This window comes from Artemia franciscana, chromosome 13 (assembly GCF_032884065.1).
Source record: "Artemia franciscana chromosome 13, ASM3288406v1, whole genome shotgun sequence".
Classification (NCBI taxonomy): Eukaryota; Metazoa; Arthropoda; class Branchiopoda; order Anostraca; family Artemiidae; genus Artemia; species Artemia franciscana.
In genome coordinates this window covers 25,623,833-25,641,745 of record NC_088875.1, presented here as the reverse complement: position 1 = coordinate 25,641,745, position 17,913 = coordinate 25,623,833, and the positions used below count along the sequence as shown (strand labels likewise).

The 17,913-nt window shown below is 32.8% G+C and overlaps 1 protein-coding gene across 4 annotated transcripts in view; it reads right to left on the bottom strand.

The window, feature by feature from the left end:
- Positions 1-297: 297 nt before the first annotated feature.
- Positions 298-17,913, bottom strand: part of LOC136034715 (protein abrupt-like) — a 159,503-nt gene continuing 141,887 nt past the window's right edge. For all 4 annotated transcript variants that reach the window (XM_065716072.1, XM_065716073.1, XM_065716071.1 and 1 more), the window contains one exon: positions 298-5,037. In XM_065716072.1, the coding sequence (XP_065572144.1) occupies positions 4,247-5,037 (791 nt within the window). In that variant the 3' untranslated portion in view covers positions 298-4,246. The remainder of the gene's footprint in view (positions 5,038-17,913) is intronic.

The following is a 17,913-nucleotide window of genomic DNA, read 5'->3' as shown; positions in this document are numbered from 1 at the left end:
TCCTTAAAATATGAAATTGCCTATATTATACCGCTCTCACCACGACCAGAACGACTACTTAGTTCACTTTTGTTGAACTTTGCAACAATTTTCAATCCTAACCTTGTTCAGTCTGTTCAGAAATCCCAATAGATTCCTCAGGTCACATTACAACAAAAATATGCTATAAAGGTTTTGTCCTTTTTGTGACGAAACTCGTTAATAAATAGGTTTTCTTTTCAATCGAATTTGTAAAATTTTACCTTATTTTTCTTCTTTGTATTTGATTCTAAATTTATTTAATTTCAGTGAAAAATATGACTAGCTAGTGACAATTTAATGCAACTAAAACTCTACACTTTGTATGACATACAAGTATATAATATAATTCAGCTGATTAACGGATTTATAACACTGTAAAAATGGCATTCTTCGGCTTCTTCCTCTCTCCTGTTTTGTTCTATTGCCCCTAAAACCTTCTCACTCCCCTAAAATAGTTTTATTCACATTGATGTCAGTTTTGGAACATCTATAACAGGATAATATAAGAAAATGTAACACAAGTTTAAGCTCAACCGGAAATGAGTGGCAATTTCTTAAATCATTTTGCGAACAATCCTTAATTTTTACTTCGTGGAGATGGGGCTACTTTCTGTAGGAAAGGTTTCACAAATATAAATACAATTTCGGTAACAATACATAGTCATGGGGAAATTAGAAGGAAAGGACACAAAATGAGGTAAAACGAGCACTAAAAAAAAAAAATAACTTGATGCACTAACGTTTTGTGTATGTTAATAAAAATTAAACTGTATCAGATTTCATTAATTTCTTTGAAATAGGGTGTATTCAAAACAATTATTTAAAAATTTCAATTTAAAAATTCTGTTTTTAAAAACAAAGATTGTTTGGGGCTTATGATTTTCAAGTATAGGAATTCCTTGAAGGATAATATTACATAAACAGTAAAAGTAGTAGCAACAGAATTAATCATCGACACCTCGAATAGCTATATTTCGGGGTAAGCAATGCTACTATCGCTATTGAAAGTAACGAACATACACTATATCTCCTACGCCATGGAGCGTTAGATTTTATTTTACTTGATCAAACGAATTTAGAAGACCCTGACTCCATAGTTATTGCTACAAATTACTTAGTAGTTACTTTCGCACATAACCGTGAATTAAAATTTAGTATTTAAAAAATATTAGCGTGTAAAACAACGGATTTATTATTTAACGTCAAATGTATAACATAGGGGTTTCAAGGACTGTCAGCCACACCTACTTATTTGTCCACCAGTCATACCAAAATAAAAATAATAAAAGGATAATAACTCATAAACTGGTCACCCAGTTTATCTCTGAATGTTTTTTTTAGAATGAAACGTCAGTAAAAAAGAAAAAAATTCTACCTAAGGTTTTGCCTCAGGGCATAGCTGCCAGTTCTTTTTGTTAAATCTGTAATGAGAATGGATTTACCTTTATAATCGAAGAAGTAGAGCATATTGAAGGTTGCCTTAGAATGACCAACACAAAAAGTAATTTTCTGTTTTATTACTAAAAAAGTACTGCTATCAGACAGACAATATTCATTCCGTATTTCTTGCCCAAAATTTTCGTAGGACCCTGAAAACGTTCAAAATATTTATTTAAAGTGAATAAATATGGACGGTCACATGTGCAGGGGGATGGGGAGCCATGGGAGTCGTACATATTCCCATCTCCTACTCCCAAATCTCGAGATTTGTGGGATTTAATTAGTAATTTCTTATGTTATTCACATTACTAATTATCTTATGTTATTCATGTGCACGCGCCTGCTCGTGTATTTGAGAGAAATAAAATTGTCGCTTCAGTCACTTAAAGAAAAGTAACCAGCATCACTGAATTGGTTGATTTTCATTTATCGCTTTGTTTTAGCGTACATACAGTGTTGAATCGAGTCAGATGATTAATTAATATATTACGCAATAACAATACTTTAGCAATTACTAAATATAGGCTACTTTGGACATCAATGGATAACGCAATAGATAACGCAACAACTAAAAAGAAATTTTGGCACTAGTTAAGAAAGATTTAGATCTGTAAATGGATAATCATTATTTCAGCAGAAGTGCATTAGTTATAAATGGATAAAAATGATACAAAAATAATATAAAAAAATGCCTGAATAATTCACAGTATAATGGAAAAAGCCATGTAATGTTCATCGTATATACAAATTATAACTGCTGAAATTGAATAATATTTTTCCGAAACGTTTGTTGGTAGTAACACAGATAATTACTTGAGTCATAATAAATGATCATAATTATTTTGACAGCCATATGAAAGGACTATAAGAATATGTTGGGCAGCCCATCCGGGTCCGGAGTCTGCAAAAGCATACAAAAACCCTATCAGAGACATTTTAGGTAAAAACAAACAGAAGCAAAAAAAAAAAAAAAAAAACAAATTACGGTCCCACATTTTTCGCTGCTTGATCAACTTCTTTCTAATACTTCGTGAAATAGATCAAAGAGTATGTATTCAGAAAATTATTAGTTTTTATTCTTTGTTCTTTTTTTAGGCTTCCAAGCTTTGATAGATGCTTGACTCTGTACAGTCTTAAAATACGGATAAATCACAAAAAGAATATCAACAAATTTGCAAAGTCCAAAAATTCTGGAAACTTGTCCAAGATATGGTTAGCGTTTTCAAACTAAATCCAGAAAGCTATCTACTTTTTATTTTCTCCTTTGTGTATTTTGGGGACTTAACTAACTTCGCTACTGGACTGCTCATTGAAGACAGACATAAGTTTTTGCAAATGCGATTTAATTCTGGTTTTTACACTTTCAAACGAAAGACAAGTAAATTTTAACATTAAAAGGAAGTTTGATGCATAAATTTGAAATGGGCTGCCAACCCAATAGATTACAAAAGGACTAGGTAATATATAAGACTAATAGCAAATATTTTAGTCTTGAATGACAAGAAAAGTATTTTCAATACATTTCTTTTGTTAAATTATAGCAATCCCAATATCATCCCTTAGGGTCATGCCCAAGAGGAAGGGAGGAGTTTTGTGGTTCGATCCATCCAGTGGCGGTTCTAAGACTGAGCAAGGGGGGCAGCTACCCCACTCCCAGTTTTTCCGACATCTGACATGGAATTCCTTTTATTTGTGTATACTTTATACTTTTTGTTTACACTTTTATTTTGTGTATACTTTGTATACTTTATTTTGTGTATATTTATTTTATTTTGTGTATACCTACGGTATATCCCACCCCCAAATTATTAGGCCTAAAACTGCTACTGTATCCATCCCATGAAATGTGAAAACAGACGAACAAAGAAACCAAAAAGACAAAACAAAGACTTTCTGGAAAAAATGGGGTGTATCCCTTCAATCTAAATCAAAATTCTTGATACGACTCTATTCTCCGCTCTATCACCAGGTAAAACAAATACATCAGGTGAATTTGAAGACAGACGAAATTAAAATACGCCATTCGTTTAAAAAATGGACATTTTGGGGGATTGATTGAAGAGGAAAAAAAAGAAAGAAAAAAGGGGAAAATATTACATTATTTTTCCATTATATTATGAAAACACCTAATAACCGAATAGTAACTATGACTCAAATATGGCACAAAACTAGTTTGAAAGAAAATACGGCCAACTTCTGACAATTAAACCACAGCTCTAAAACAAAAATTCCTGAGAAGAAAGCACTCCTTAAAAGAAAGAAAGTTTTAAGCAATGGGATTTAAAGAAGTAAAGCTTCAACTAAGTGCAAGTACGGTAATAAAACACATTAAAATGCTAAAGTTTTTTTTTGTTAAACAAGAGAGTTAAGGGAGAAAACAAAAGAAGTAAAAATTATGAATATATTATAGAAATTTAATTGGATACTAGAAAGCATATTTTTTGAACAAAAATTCTATATTACGAAGTTAGATTTAATGCAAAGAATAATTGACTTCACCGCTAGGAATTCAAAATTTGCGATGAAATAATATGAGGTATTTTTTTTATCTTGACGTAATCCGTAGCTTTTGATTTCCAAAACAAACGCGATTTCAAAAGGGAAGGTACCCCGTTTTAAGGAACAAATCTAGGTAACTACATGATCTGAACTGAGGTAGTAAAATAAACCCAAAAATTAAATAAAAGACAAAAATATACACTAACACAAAATGTCGTTCTTTCCCTCACAATTATATAGAGTTATTGCTCTTTGAATTACCAACTTGCATATTTTGCACTTTATATCACACTCTTCCTTCATTATCATTCGAATCTCTTTCAGTATTTTCTTGGAACTCTTTCTTTTCTTCTTGTGCTTGGCTAGCGGCAGCTGCAGCACGCGAGTGCTCAGCAATTAGCTGTAAATAAGTATCTAATAATGCACTGCCTGTTCCGTTGGCACTCGCAACTGCTGCCATTGCACTGGCAGTGTTTAGGTTCATTGGCGGTGGCATACCTCCCTGGTCAAGCCAATTGTGCTGCATGAAGGGAATAGCAGGCTTTTGACCTGTCTTGCTGGGAGTCCGGGATAGATCGTAAGAATGATGTTCATTTCGTGAAGATTCAGAGCCGCTTCTATCACGAAGTCGACTTCTTGCGCTTAGATCTTCTGGATCTTCACGCATCAATCCATTATTGCCTGATCCAACTTTAAGCTCTAATCTAAGATCAGCTGTTCTACCCCTCGGGCTTGCCCCTGTGGGTGAGGCGCGAGCTGCTAACTCTGCGGGGGATACTTTAACACCTGCTTTAGCTAACAAAACACTTGCTAATACTGGATCAAATGGAGCAGGCATCGGTAGAACTGGCAAATCTTTTGTACTGATACCACGATGCTGACGACTCATGTGAGAGTGTAGGGAATTTCGTGATTTTGCAACTGTACCACATAATACACATCTATAGCCTGGACAAACGGTATGTTTGTCTTCTAAGTGGGTACGAAGTGTATGGGCTGAGCGGTATATTTTTCCACATTGAGGACACGGACGTGGGTCAGTCGCACGAACTCGCATCAGATCCAGGGTTCTGCGACCTAAAAAAAGGTAGAAGACCAAATTAAACTTTTAAAAAATCAAACCTTAGTTCTCAGTAGAAAAATCGAGCTTTAAAATGTATTTTCGCCTCTACTACCTCTGTCTGTCTTTTTTCTCATGTACAGTAATTAATACTTAGAGAGTGCACTGTTGGTAGTACGGCTATCCAAATTTTTAAACGTATTATGTAATATATTCACTGTTTGAGTTAGAATTCATATTTATTGCTGATAACCCTACAGTCCTACTGGACAGTTCTAAGGGTTCCCTCGATATCTGTCTTTCGCTTTGTTTCTTTTCAAAATTCCGTGTCAACCTTTGTTTCCCACATAACCTTTTGACTTCAAACTTAGTTGTTCAAGATTCCTGTTAGTATATAAAGTGTCCTGATTTCGGACTGCCTGACAAGAAAAATAAATAAAAACCTGATTTTACTTTGAAACCATTATACAAAAAAAAAACTTTATCTCTTTCTCTTTTTTAACAATAGTCTAAAACACAATTTTATCTTGAGTTATTCAGAACATCTAGCCAGCTAACTCTTGGATTTCTCAGATAAATTACTTTGTTTTCGTGAAATGAAGGGGGGAACAATGTAACTGAAGCTCTAAATTATGCTACAAGAACGACCGAATCTTAATTTGATCACCCTATCCGGAGAAAACAGTACTGTTTATATTCTTAGATTTTTTACACGCTAACTTGTTAGTAATAGCTAGACAACAATGTAATCTGAAGACAAGAGCTGAAAAAAAAAGATAAAAACACTTTTTTCAGGGATCAGAATTAAGACACTTTAAACATTAAATGAGTTTTCATCCCTTGTTTATCTCAGTTCTACGATTTGTCGTTTGTGTTATTCTTTGTTTTGTTATTGAACATCCATGGAACTGAGAACGAAGAGTATAGGGATCATGAAGATGTCAGTTAAGTTTGAAAGACATGTCAACCAGAGAACTGAGATCAGAAGTCAGAATCAGCAAAATTTGAGGTCTAACGCCTGGCATTGTGTTCTAAGCTGATTCAATCAAACTTTACAGCAAATAGTAAGTAAGTCGCGCATCATTCAAGCACCATATAGCTAATTACAACAACGACATTCTAAAAATGAACTCTTTTGCATTTTCTGAAAGTACAAATTTTATATTCAGCAATTATGGAAAAGAGCAAACCGTGGAAAAATAAATGGATTAGTCAGTCTGACCTTCACCGTTATAAACCTTCAGTTAATGGCATTCAATTGTGTCCTCTTTTTTCTGTTTCAGCTTACAAAGACTGTCGGTGATCAGTCACGTTATCCAGTAATCATGCTCATATTTCTAATTTAGATAAATGGTTTAAGTCTTCATTTTTGCACCCAAATAAGTGAATGCTATTTCAATAGCTTTTCCTCCCAACCTTGTGAAAATAGCAAAGAATATTTTATTTATTGTTAAAATTGCATTATTCTACATTAAACTTGAATAAAAAAGAATTTTTTTTAGATCAAATAAATCTCAATAACCTTATATAGTTTTAGGTTTTGATTTCGCCTTTTCTCGATAACGCCATTTCAAAGTGCCATAAGCACAAAAAAGGACAGTTTTTGGTGCCGATTATCGAGTGAAAGGCTAGGAAGAAAGAAAAGGCTGCTAATATAATCTCCATGGTCAAAACCCTCAACTGGCTGGTCTTACGTAATCCTCCCCCCTCCTATATGTATGCTTTATAGATCGTCTGATGACCACCGGAACTAGCAGACTAGTGTAGCATCGTAGAGATGTTTAATGGTTCATTTCAAAGTTCTTGATCAAATCTATGTGCTTTTTGTGGATTCATTTTTTTAACGCCACCATAAAGCATCAGATGGCAAAAAAAGTGGTACTCTTTGGGGGTATTTTTGGATTTGAAAAGATGGAAACCATAAAAAGGATAAGATTACAGTCTCCATGGTCTAAAACCCTTAACTCGAGGCTTAAACCTCTCCTTCTAGCATACCCCCCTCTTAGCCCCTTTAATAGATGGAACCTAAAAAAATGAAAAAAATTCTAATTAACAAAAATTGTTTTAAATTTGATTTTGGAGTAATAATTATTATTTATTTTTATCTGGCACTAAAAGTTAATTACGAAAACGGTTTTTCAGAAACTTTGAAAAAGAGCTTGAACTCCTAACTATTATTATTTATTTATTCTCTTTACTTCTGTAGCATTAGAGGGGTGCCAAAACATTGTAGAAAGTTGTCTAAAAGCTGGTTTTAAGCTAATCTTTGCATATATGTGCTTAGTAGAAATTTGTCTCGACAACGCCATCGTTTGGTCACTTATAAGTACCAAAAATGGTACTTTTTATGTCATTTCTTGATTGGATAGGCTTGTAAATATAAATAATGTACCAATAAAATATCCGTGGCTAAACCTGCTTAACTGGATGCTTAAAACTCCCCTCTGAATGGTCCTCCTCCCAGCTCAGAAAGTTAAAACTTGAAAAACGGGTTCTGAAAAGAAAAAACAAAAAAAAAACTGCCTAGTCAGAAAATGATTTCACTCAAGTACAAAGTTTATTCAGGAATAATGCAAATACCATTTATGTCTATCCTAACAGTAAAATTAAGCTACAAAGCACACTTTCAAGAATTTCTGAAAAAAAGCTTGTAATCCTGATGTGTCTACTTTTTTCTTCTTTTTTTCTCACTAGCGTTAAAAGCGCACTGGGACATCGTAGGAACGTAAAAATGTGGAACCAAGCGAAGTTTTCACAGATAGGGTTTCAACCCCCCCCACCTCCCCCGACAAGACGTTTATGAATCGTCACTGGTTTTGACGTGAGGGATAGTCCCGTTATTTGGGGATAGGGCACTACCCCTATGAATTTGGAGTTTTTTTTGTTTTTTTTTCCCTTCTATTCTCAATAATAATACGATTTTAATGATTAGTTCTCCTAAAATGTTGAAGTACAAGAAGCAAAATAATGAAAGCATATTTTCTTACGATCGGCTCACAATCCTTTGCGGTGTTGCAGCAAAAAAATTGCAATATAAAACAATCTTGTATTAGAATTCTGTTATTATCCTTCATTATTCTGAAGTCTCTATATATTCCTATTTAGTTTGTTAGCACAAACCAGCCAAAGACATTTCTGGACGGTTTAATCTGTTTTTATTTTTGAAATCTAACAACGATAAACATTAGTTTTAAAAATTCTGATGGAAGTGAAGTGCGAAGTTGAAACCTTAAGAAGAAAGAAAACATTACTGCTTCAGAATTTATTCAACATTGATCTGCAAAACTGGTTCAAAGAAACTAACTCATGATAGTCCCCTATATTTGTAGAATTCAGAAAAACTAGCCCTTTACTGGAAACTGAGCATGCTTGAGCTTTTAAGACAGGTATGGTTGCAAAATAAAATTTGCGTATTTTATTGCCAGTGAAAGCTTATGAAGAGCCATATACCCAAAAATTAGTTCTTTATTTCCTGCATGCTGCTTGAGGAACTTTCAGCACCTATCCCTGTTTTGTCCTGACAGTTTTGTGTTTTCAGGAAAGCAATGACTTTTCGGAACTCTACAAATATAGGAAAGCACCATGAGTAGGTTTATTTCAATAAGTTTTGCAGATATATGCTGCAAAAACTGTGCAGCTATAACTTTTGCTCACTTTACGTTTCAACTTGGCTCTTTACTTCCATCAGAAAGACTTTTTTAAATTAATTTACAGAAAATAAGATTTATACTTTCAGGATATGCAAAAGCATTCATTTTTAAGATACTATTTTTGTGATTAATCGTTGTGATACTTGAGAGATTCTTAACTTGCTTACTATTTGTTGTAAAATTTTGATCGAATCAGCTTGAAAATACGGTACCAGGCTTCAGGATAACTCTGGAGTACAGATTGTACTGGGAGTACAAAATATGTAGCTCTTTTAAATTTAGTAGTTTTTTTTCAAAAGAGTCCTCCTACGCTCTGATACTAACAACCTTGTCCTGAAAGTTTTTGGGAAAGTTTTATATTTGTCTAATTGTAGAATATACCATAAAATATAGTAGTTTTGTCAGCCCTAGAGCTAACTTGTATTTTCACTGGCATCTTATTGCCTTTTTGAAGGTTTAGGAAGCCTCCATGTTCATCGAGTAGATTGGTTGTTGTTCCCAAAATATACTCTATTGCTGGTTGTCTGTACCAAATGGAGATTCTAGCTTATGCCCAATGAATGTACATACAATCAGCATATTAAGGCGGTCAAAAGTTTTGTTGATTCGTCTTTAAAAGAATGACCAATAGATTGACCTGTTCAGAGTCTGCATCCATTAAATCCACAAAATAAAACAGAGGAAATTAAAAAACAATATAGACACCAAGTTTTGATTTTAATGCATCAACTATATTTTGAAAACTTTCTGTCAAGGATTATTTTGCTGCCTGGTTTTTAGATAAAAAAAAGAAGTTCAAATAAACATTTAGCGTGGACCAAAGTCAAATTGGTTAAAAATAAATAAACTAGTATTCAATACCAAAAATTGTTCGGTAATGTGTGTATTAATCCTAATTTAATGGGTGCCCCTGTTTAGAAGCGAAGCTCAGGTTCATCTGAGTGCATTAATGCCCTCCTGCCCCCCAAAAATGTTAACTGGGTTGACTTCTGAGCAGTTTAATCTGTAAATAATTAATTATAACTAGAAATTTAACTCTTAGTATTTAATTTGGGCGCTCTAATGTCAAATGTGTATTTTTCTCCCCAGAGAACAAGGCCTTTTTGAGCAAGACCTTGGAAGTAAATGAATTCATCTAAACGAAAAAATGGTTCAGTCACGAATCTTCATAATCTTGTTGGCAGCAAATAGCAACACTTTTATGTTATCCAATTTTTTTTTTTCTTCTGAGGAAAAAAATCGCCAGGCGTTCAATTAACTAACTCCCTGAAAGCAGTAACACAGCACAAATTACAGAAGCTCTATTTTATCTTTATTTCTTCATTCTTCTACGTTTCTCTCTTTTTCACGAAGATTTCCTATTTTGAATAAGCATAAAAAGCCGCTCTTTATTGTCAGAATTCTCCTTTTACAAAGTTAGGAAAAGCAAGAAGTCTCACCACTTGCTAAGGTTTTTTTTCTTGTTATCAACCAAGGATTCTTTTCTGAAATATTTTTACAAACCGCTGTAAAATCTCGCCAAGATTGTACTCAATTTGAAACATGGTCGACGCTTGAGTTTTAAAATGTAAATAAAGAAAAAAAATCTATGAGTTCTTCCCTAAGAGTCTTGTTTTCCTGGGACTATTTATCTCAGTTATCTGCATTCATTCCCTTGTTTATCATTGCTGCAGTTGAGAGTCGAAACGGCTTGTAATGAGCCAGACTTGTGAACGACTTGTCGTTTTTTCTTTCTTTATACAAAAAAAAAAATGAAGAAGATGAACGTGAAGAGAAATTTGAACGGTTTGAATGAGAAAATTACAAACAACGAAAAAGATTACAGAATAGTAGCAAAAAAAAATAGGGAGATAAAAACAGATGGAAGAGTCTGTAGAAGCTTCAAGGTTAAGAAATCTTTCAGAAACAAAGTCTTCTTAAAAGATTTCTTTTAAACCTGTTTCGTAATTTTCAGGACTTGTTCTTTTTTTATTGGCATGAAAGAAAACTCTATAGCTTTTTGAAAATTAAAATAATTGTTCAGCTCCATTTTATCGTCAGTTGTTTGCAAAAAGTTTCTAGCTGACCTTCTTTTGGACTTCTTGTTTCTTATATCTATGTAATGAGAGAGAAAGAAATAAAAAAAAGCGAAAGAGAGAGAGAGAAAGAGGAGGAGAAAGATAGTTTTAGACTTATAAATCAGGCTCATATACTTCATGGTAACCTTTTTTTGCTGATTACTAGCTTATACACATACAATTTTTTTTTAAAGAAAGAAAATGTGGCTCGAACCAACACAGATCGTAAATCTTGAGAGCGAGGATTAGTTATGTCTTAAGGATGCACAAATATGAAACTACTGGAACTACACCACTGCTGAGGTAGGCATATGTTTTTAGCAGGATAGGAAGACATAAAGTATTAACCAGTGTTTCAGACTTGGGCAGCTTAGTACTGTAATATTTTTTATTGACAGTATTCTATTCGTTTATTTGGTAACAATTTTAAAGTAAAATTATGCTCTAAAGAGCCTATCAAAGCCTCCAAATCCACAAACAACCAGCTCACTGTTTTTCCTTACCCCCTCCCTTCCCTTATTAGGTCGCGTAATAAATAAATTCATTGAAAGTGCGTAAACTATGTTAATTAGTATATCAACTAAAATTAACAAGAATACCCAGATATTGGGTTTCATACTCCCTCATCCGTGCGAATAGTGGCGAAATGACGAAAATAGTAGATGACCAAAATAGTAGAAAATAGTAAATAGAATATAAACTATATTAATTAGCACATCAACTATAATTAACAAGAATGCCCAGATATTGGGTCTCATACTCTCTCATCCGTACGAATAGTGTTGAAATGACGAAAATAGTAGATTGACGAAAAATAGTAGATGACCAAAATAATAGAAAATAGTAAATAGGATATAAACTATATTAATTAGCACATCAACTATAATTAACAAGAATGCCCAGATATTACTCTCTCTTCCGTACGAATAGTGGTGAAATGACGAAAATAGTAGATTGACGAAAAATAGTAGATGACCAAAATAATAGAAAATAGTAAATAGAATATAAACTATATTAATTAGCACATGAGCTATAATTAACAAGAATTCCCAGATATTGGGTCTCATAATCTCTCATCCGTACGAATAGTGGTGAAATGACAAAAATAATAGATTGAATAGATAAATTTTTAGACAAGGCTTCAAGTGAAATCGTTGGTAAGGATTTATTCGTGTGAATTTCTTCAATCAGTCAAGCTTAAAGCACACCCAAGTATACTTAAAAATTTTCGCTTTTTTAACCACTATTTTTTCAATATATTTGAATTTTGTTTGAATGTTTGTTGTTGACTTCGAAAGAAACCTCTTTTGACTGATTATTCCAATTTTATAAGAACGACTTCTGAAACACAAGGGCTGTTTAATTAGAATAAGAAGCTTTTTTAAAAGTACTGAGACGATGTATGGAGGAGGAAGGATAGCACCCGCATATTGGGAATAATTTCTGTTCGTTTTAAGTTTTAATATTGCTCCTTAATTCTAGATAAAAAAAAGTTTCATTTTTCTTGTTTAATAGCAGAAAAGGACAAAGAACGACGAAAAAATCATTTGGACGCGTTAAAAATATCAGTAACAGAATAGTCTCCAATGACTTCCTTCAATGGGGAAGTCACATGCTATTTGGCTGATACACATATGTTAGCTTCCATTGAGCTAGCTTCCATACACAAATTCATTTAGCTAACGTATTATGGTGTATTCCTTCCGCTATTTAAGATCATATTTAATAGCCTCTAAGCAATTTCTAATTAGGAATTGTAATTGACTTCCCCAAGGAATGAATTATTGTGCTCCTATGATTCCTCCAGAGTAGGCACTCTAGATTGGTCAGTGGTCACATTTAAAGTATAGGTTCAGGATGGATTTCAAAGAGGTAGGAGCGAGGATCTGCTGGTAAATTAACCTGGTGAACTTCATATACTAAATGTCAATCAGAAGTTTTGGTACAGATTAGCTTCTTGTTGAAAAAAAAAATTATCACGAACAACTTAAGAATTGGATCCCCACTCTCAGTAAACGTTCACAGATTGTTAACTACAATCTTAGGGTAACACAAGACTGTTTTATAAATAGCTACCCGACCTTTTTTCTTTTTCTTTCTTCTTCCCTAAAAAAACCATGCACAAACTTTACCATGTGCTACCTCCATGTAGGATCACTCTTGATGCCGGAAGCATTTCGGCAGGAGCATTAAGTAAAGTAAGTCAAGTAAGTCAAGATGCGCATAAATAATTTCTTTTCATGTTATAACTAGTTCGACTGTGTACCATCAGGATGGGAATGCAATAATTGTGAATAAAATTTTGCTAAGCACACAAATTGTGTACTAATGGAAGGTAATAAGACCATAAGCTGCATCCAAAGAGTCAAACAGTTCATGGTAACGAAATGATCCGGCTCAATAGTAACCAAAACTCTAAAAAACGGGGATTTTGATACTAATAGATACATCAAAAGAATTACATTTTTACGTTGATTTTAAATATATAAGTTTCATCAAGTTTTGTGTAACCCATCAAAAGTTACGAGCCAGAAATTATTTGCCTTATTTTGAAAAATAGGAGGAAACACCCCTTTAATGTCATAGTATCTTAACAAAAATAACACCATCACATTCAGCGTAACAGAGAACTCTACTGTAGAAGTTTCAAGCGCCTATCTACAAAAATGTGGAATTTTGTTGTTATTGTTTTTTTATAAGTTTTTTTTTATTGTTTTAAAAAGTAGAGTTGTGAGAAAGGGTCAGACTTTAGCGTAAAGAGCGGGGCGTTTAGGAGGGAACAGCCCCTTTCATATACGGAGTAATTTCTGTTCGTTTTAAGTTTTAATGTCGCTCCTTACTTTCAGTTGAAAAAACTTGTTTTTTATTTAATAACTTGCAAGACTGGAAACTGGCGCTACTGTCGACAAAAAATCACCAACACCATTTAGCTTTTGACTTTTCTTAGCATTTTTTGCAATGTAGTAACGAGACAAAAATACTGTGATTAGTTTAATCAGCAAAAATTAGTGTAGTAGTAAGTGTCTCATACCATTTTTTGAAGAAAAAAACACAGTTACGAACATTGCCAAGAAACGTCAAACGCTATATGACGTTGGTATTTTTATTCAATATTATCGGCAGTTTCCAATCTTACAAGTTGCTCTATCTCTCTGATTACATCCTCAGCTACTTGTTTTTGTTCAAAATTGGGTGGGGCTTTCCCCAGTTTAATGACAGAAACCCAACGACTTATCATGAATCATGTATTTTTAAATATGTAAAAATACGGTTCATGGTAAAGAATTTCCTTCTTGAACAAGAATAAACTTGCAAAATATAAATAAAAGGAATTTAACATCAAATAGGCGTCATGCTTCAAAAAGAAAAAAAGATGATAAAAGTAATTCAGACGTCATCCTAAATACTTAGCTAAGACAAGGATAAGACGATTAAAGAATAAAAACTGTTTGAGCGAGTGTTATCGTGGATAACAATGCATTTAAATACATTGAATACAGATAGAGAGAGAGAGAAAAAAGAGAGACACAGAGAAAAAAGAGAGAGAATGAAAGAAATGCAACCAGAAGTAAATACGACTGTTAAAAGTTATGTAAAATGTGAACAACTTCTAAATAAATTCAAAATAGTCCATATTTAACGGTGACCTATCAATACATTTTTGAAAAGGAAGCTGATCATCAAAAATACTAACAATACAATAATATGCTAAAAATATAAATAATACATTACACGCTCATTTTTCAGAGATGGTGGGGGAGGATAAAAATCCCAAAATGCCCTCTCATACACCATAATTACAAAGTATTTCTGTCAAAAATACAATTTGATAACTGAATGGGCATTACACTCGTTTTTCCGTAAAAGGTCAACTAATTTTGGGTATTGTAATCCTGGGTATTGTGCCTTGATTTTCTTTGAAACTGTTAGCAAAGATGTGAAGTTGTATACTATCATCCCTAGCAAGAAGGAAAAAAAACATTAGTTTTTCCGTAAAAGGTTCACTAATATGGGTGTTGTAATCCTGGGTATTGTGCCTTAATTTTCTTTAAAACTGTTAGCAAAGATATGAAGTTGTGTATTATCATCCCTCGCGAAATGGAAAAAAAATATTCCTCCAACATGAATAACGAGGCACGATTTAACAGACGATTGGAAAATTAAACAATTTCTCATTGTCGGAACAATTTCCCCTCGTTTCCCAAAGAAAAGTTTCACTTCAAAAAAAAAGTAATGGATCTACATTAGTTCTTGCAGAAGTATTGATTTTAAACACCCATTAACGCTCAACACTTTAAAATGTAGACTCCCATCAGTTTCGTTACTTTGTCAATAGAAAGAGAGCAAGGGGAAAAATGTGGGTTTTTTAAAGTGAGCCTTTTTTGCATATTAAAGTACTTAAACAAAAAAAAGCATAGTCACGATGATGGGAAATGTTGTTTAATTTGCATATCTAGATCATTTATTGAAATCATTTCATGTTGTTCCCCTATTTTGTGCATACCGAATGTTATAAGAACTTTAATACCGTTTGGATTCAGTCAACTAACCCTCAAAGAAAAAAAAAATTAAAATGAAGAAATACAAATTTCAGTTTTCTGGTTTTAGAATATATTAAATACAATTCTAAAGAGGGTCCCATCAGATGGCTCGTAGTAACAAACTGCAAGTTAAAAGCAACCTGTGGTAATAGTAGCCGAAACTCTAAAAATGGAATTTTGGAACAGTAAATACGCCGTATATATATATATATATATATATATATATATATATATATATATATATATATATATATATATATATATATATATATATATATATATATATATATATATATATATATATATATATATATATATATATATATATATATATATATATATATATATTTGCATAGAAAAGCGGTGGTCGAGGAATTGTTTAATAGAATTTACACAACTTTTGTTCGATCCAAACATCAACAAGGTGTAACATTCTCACCTTTCTAATTCGATTCACTGATGAACTTTTTCATTTGACATTATGTATTTGCTTAAGTTCGCGGTTTTTTCCCTAAATAGCTTTTGAAAACCTAAAACGCTTTTGAGTATATATATATATATATATATATATATATATATATATATATATATATATATATATATATATATATATATATATATATATATATATATATATATATATATATATATATATATATATATATATATATATATATATATATATATATATATCACTAGAATCGAACTGACTGTCTAAAATCTTGGAAGAGGCCTGATTGTCTACTGTGGTGAAACACGAATGGAGATTGAAAGTCAAAATAATTACTGCAATGAGGAAAATTTAAGCGTATAAAAAGAAGGTTTTTAGAAGCAAACTCCTTGTACCACATTGAATATTATATTAAAAACGAACGAAAATTAAAGTGAAATAAAACATTTTTTTTAGATGAAAGGAAAGAATGACATCAAAACTTAAAACAAACACTATTAATCCTGCACATAAGGGGGTTAGGACCCATCTCAATCCTCTTTCATCACACTGAAGTGTGACTTCTTTCTCATTGCTTTATGAGCAAATCCTCTAACAGTTAGTTTTTTGTATTTTTTTTTTATTATAGCGCTTCGAGAAAGAAATATTTTTATTTACATTTGCAATAAACAATTAAGGCTTTCCGATCAATTTTTTTCAGAGACAATAAGTAAATAACACACTTGTAATAACCAGCTGGCCTTACATATTGCACTCTATAAGTCTTTCAATAAAAGCACTGGTTACACTTTAGCGTAAAAAGTGGATGGCGGAAGCCCCCTCATTCTTATGGTAATTTGGATTCTTGTCACTTTTATTGTCGCTCTTTCCTTTCATTAAAAAAAAACTTGTTTTATTTATTCAATTAATTTTTAGAAAAGAAATGTGCAGTGGTTATATGTATAGTTCTACCCTAGGAATGACGCATGGAAGGATGATAGAAAAACTTATCTATCAACAAATGAACTGACATCATTTTTATGCAATCCTAATAAAGCCTTATGCCAGATTTGTCCCTCTTACTCACTCGAACTATCTGTCTTGGCTTTTTCTAAAACTAGACATGGCTTGGTGCCCACAACAACTTGATTTTAATCCAAAATCAACGAAATAAAACTACGTAACTAATATGTAATATGAAACTGATATTTGGTGTTGCAACACGTAAATAACTGGAATTTTGAGTTTTGCTCAGTTAAAGATTAATTTATCAATAAGGGTGCAAACAAGATTTTCAATTTGATAGGAGGGATTAGGTTGGGCAGACTCGTCAAACCAGCGGACAACAGGCGAATTGCTTAAAAATTATCGAAAACTTGGGTTATATCGTAAAGTTAATGGGGTTTAGGAAGGGATTCCATGCCCATTCCTGTGTAACCCTCATGTTATCAATTTGGGTCTTTTCAGCAGATTTTGATAGAATTTATCTTAAGCATTGGAATATGATCCTATAGGAAATTCAGAAACAGTCAGACGATTTCTAGTGGCTTACAAATCACTTGCGAAAATCAACAGTAAATAGAATAAGAGACAAACATAAACATATGAAACTCTTCCTAAAGGAATTCAAAGAAAGTGCTCCTGAAAGTAATTCTGTTGGGGGCTTATTCCACGAGCCTACTGACCACCGGGTAAAGCATTCTCTTAGATTTCCTGCTCACAAGACTATTGTTGGATTTATTGTTGCATGGACACATATAGATTCATCGGTTTAAGTTGAACATTTTGCTTCAAAGCAACTACCTTTCCAAAATATAGAAATCCAAAATAAATATTTGTATATATGTTCAGCGTTAAGCCGTGGCTCTAAAGACAGGACATTAGTAAGTCCTTTTTATTATTGACCTTATTAAGTCTTCAAGCCGAAACTACAATTTTTCTAAATACTGAGGTATGATAACTGGCTACGTTTGCCGCTAATCAAAAACTTTTAACTAAGCAGTAAAAGATGTACTTATATCAGCAACAGTGATAAGATGTAACAGTGATCTAGAATGCGTATATAAGCTTATGCCCAAGTCACGCCGTAGTCGCACTTGTTGACTATGCCATAGCCAATATTTACCAATGATACGGGATTTTTCTTGATTCTAACGTTCAATAGAAGAGACGAAAATTGAATTAACAAGAAATTGGTTTTCCCAATTTCCAGAAA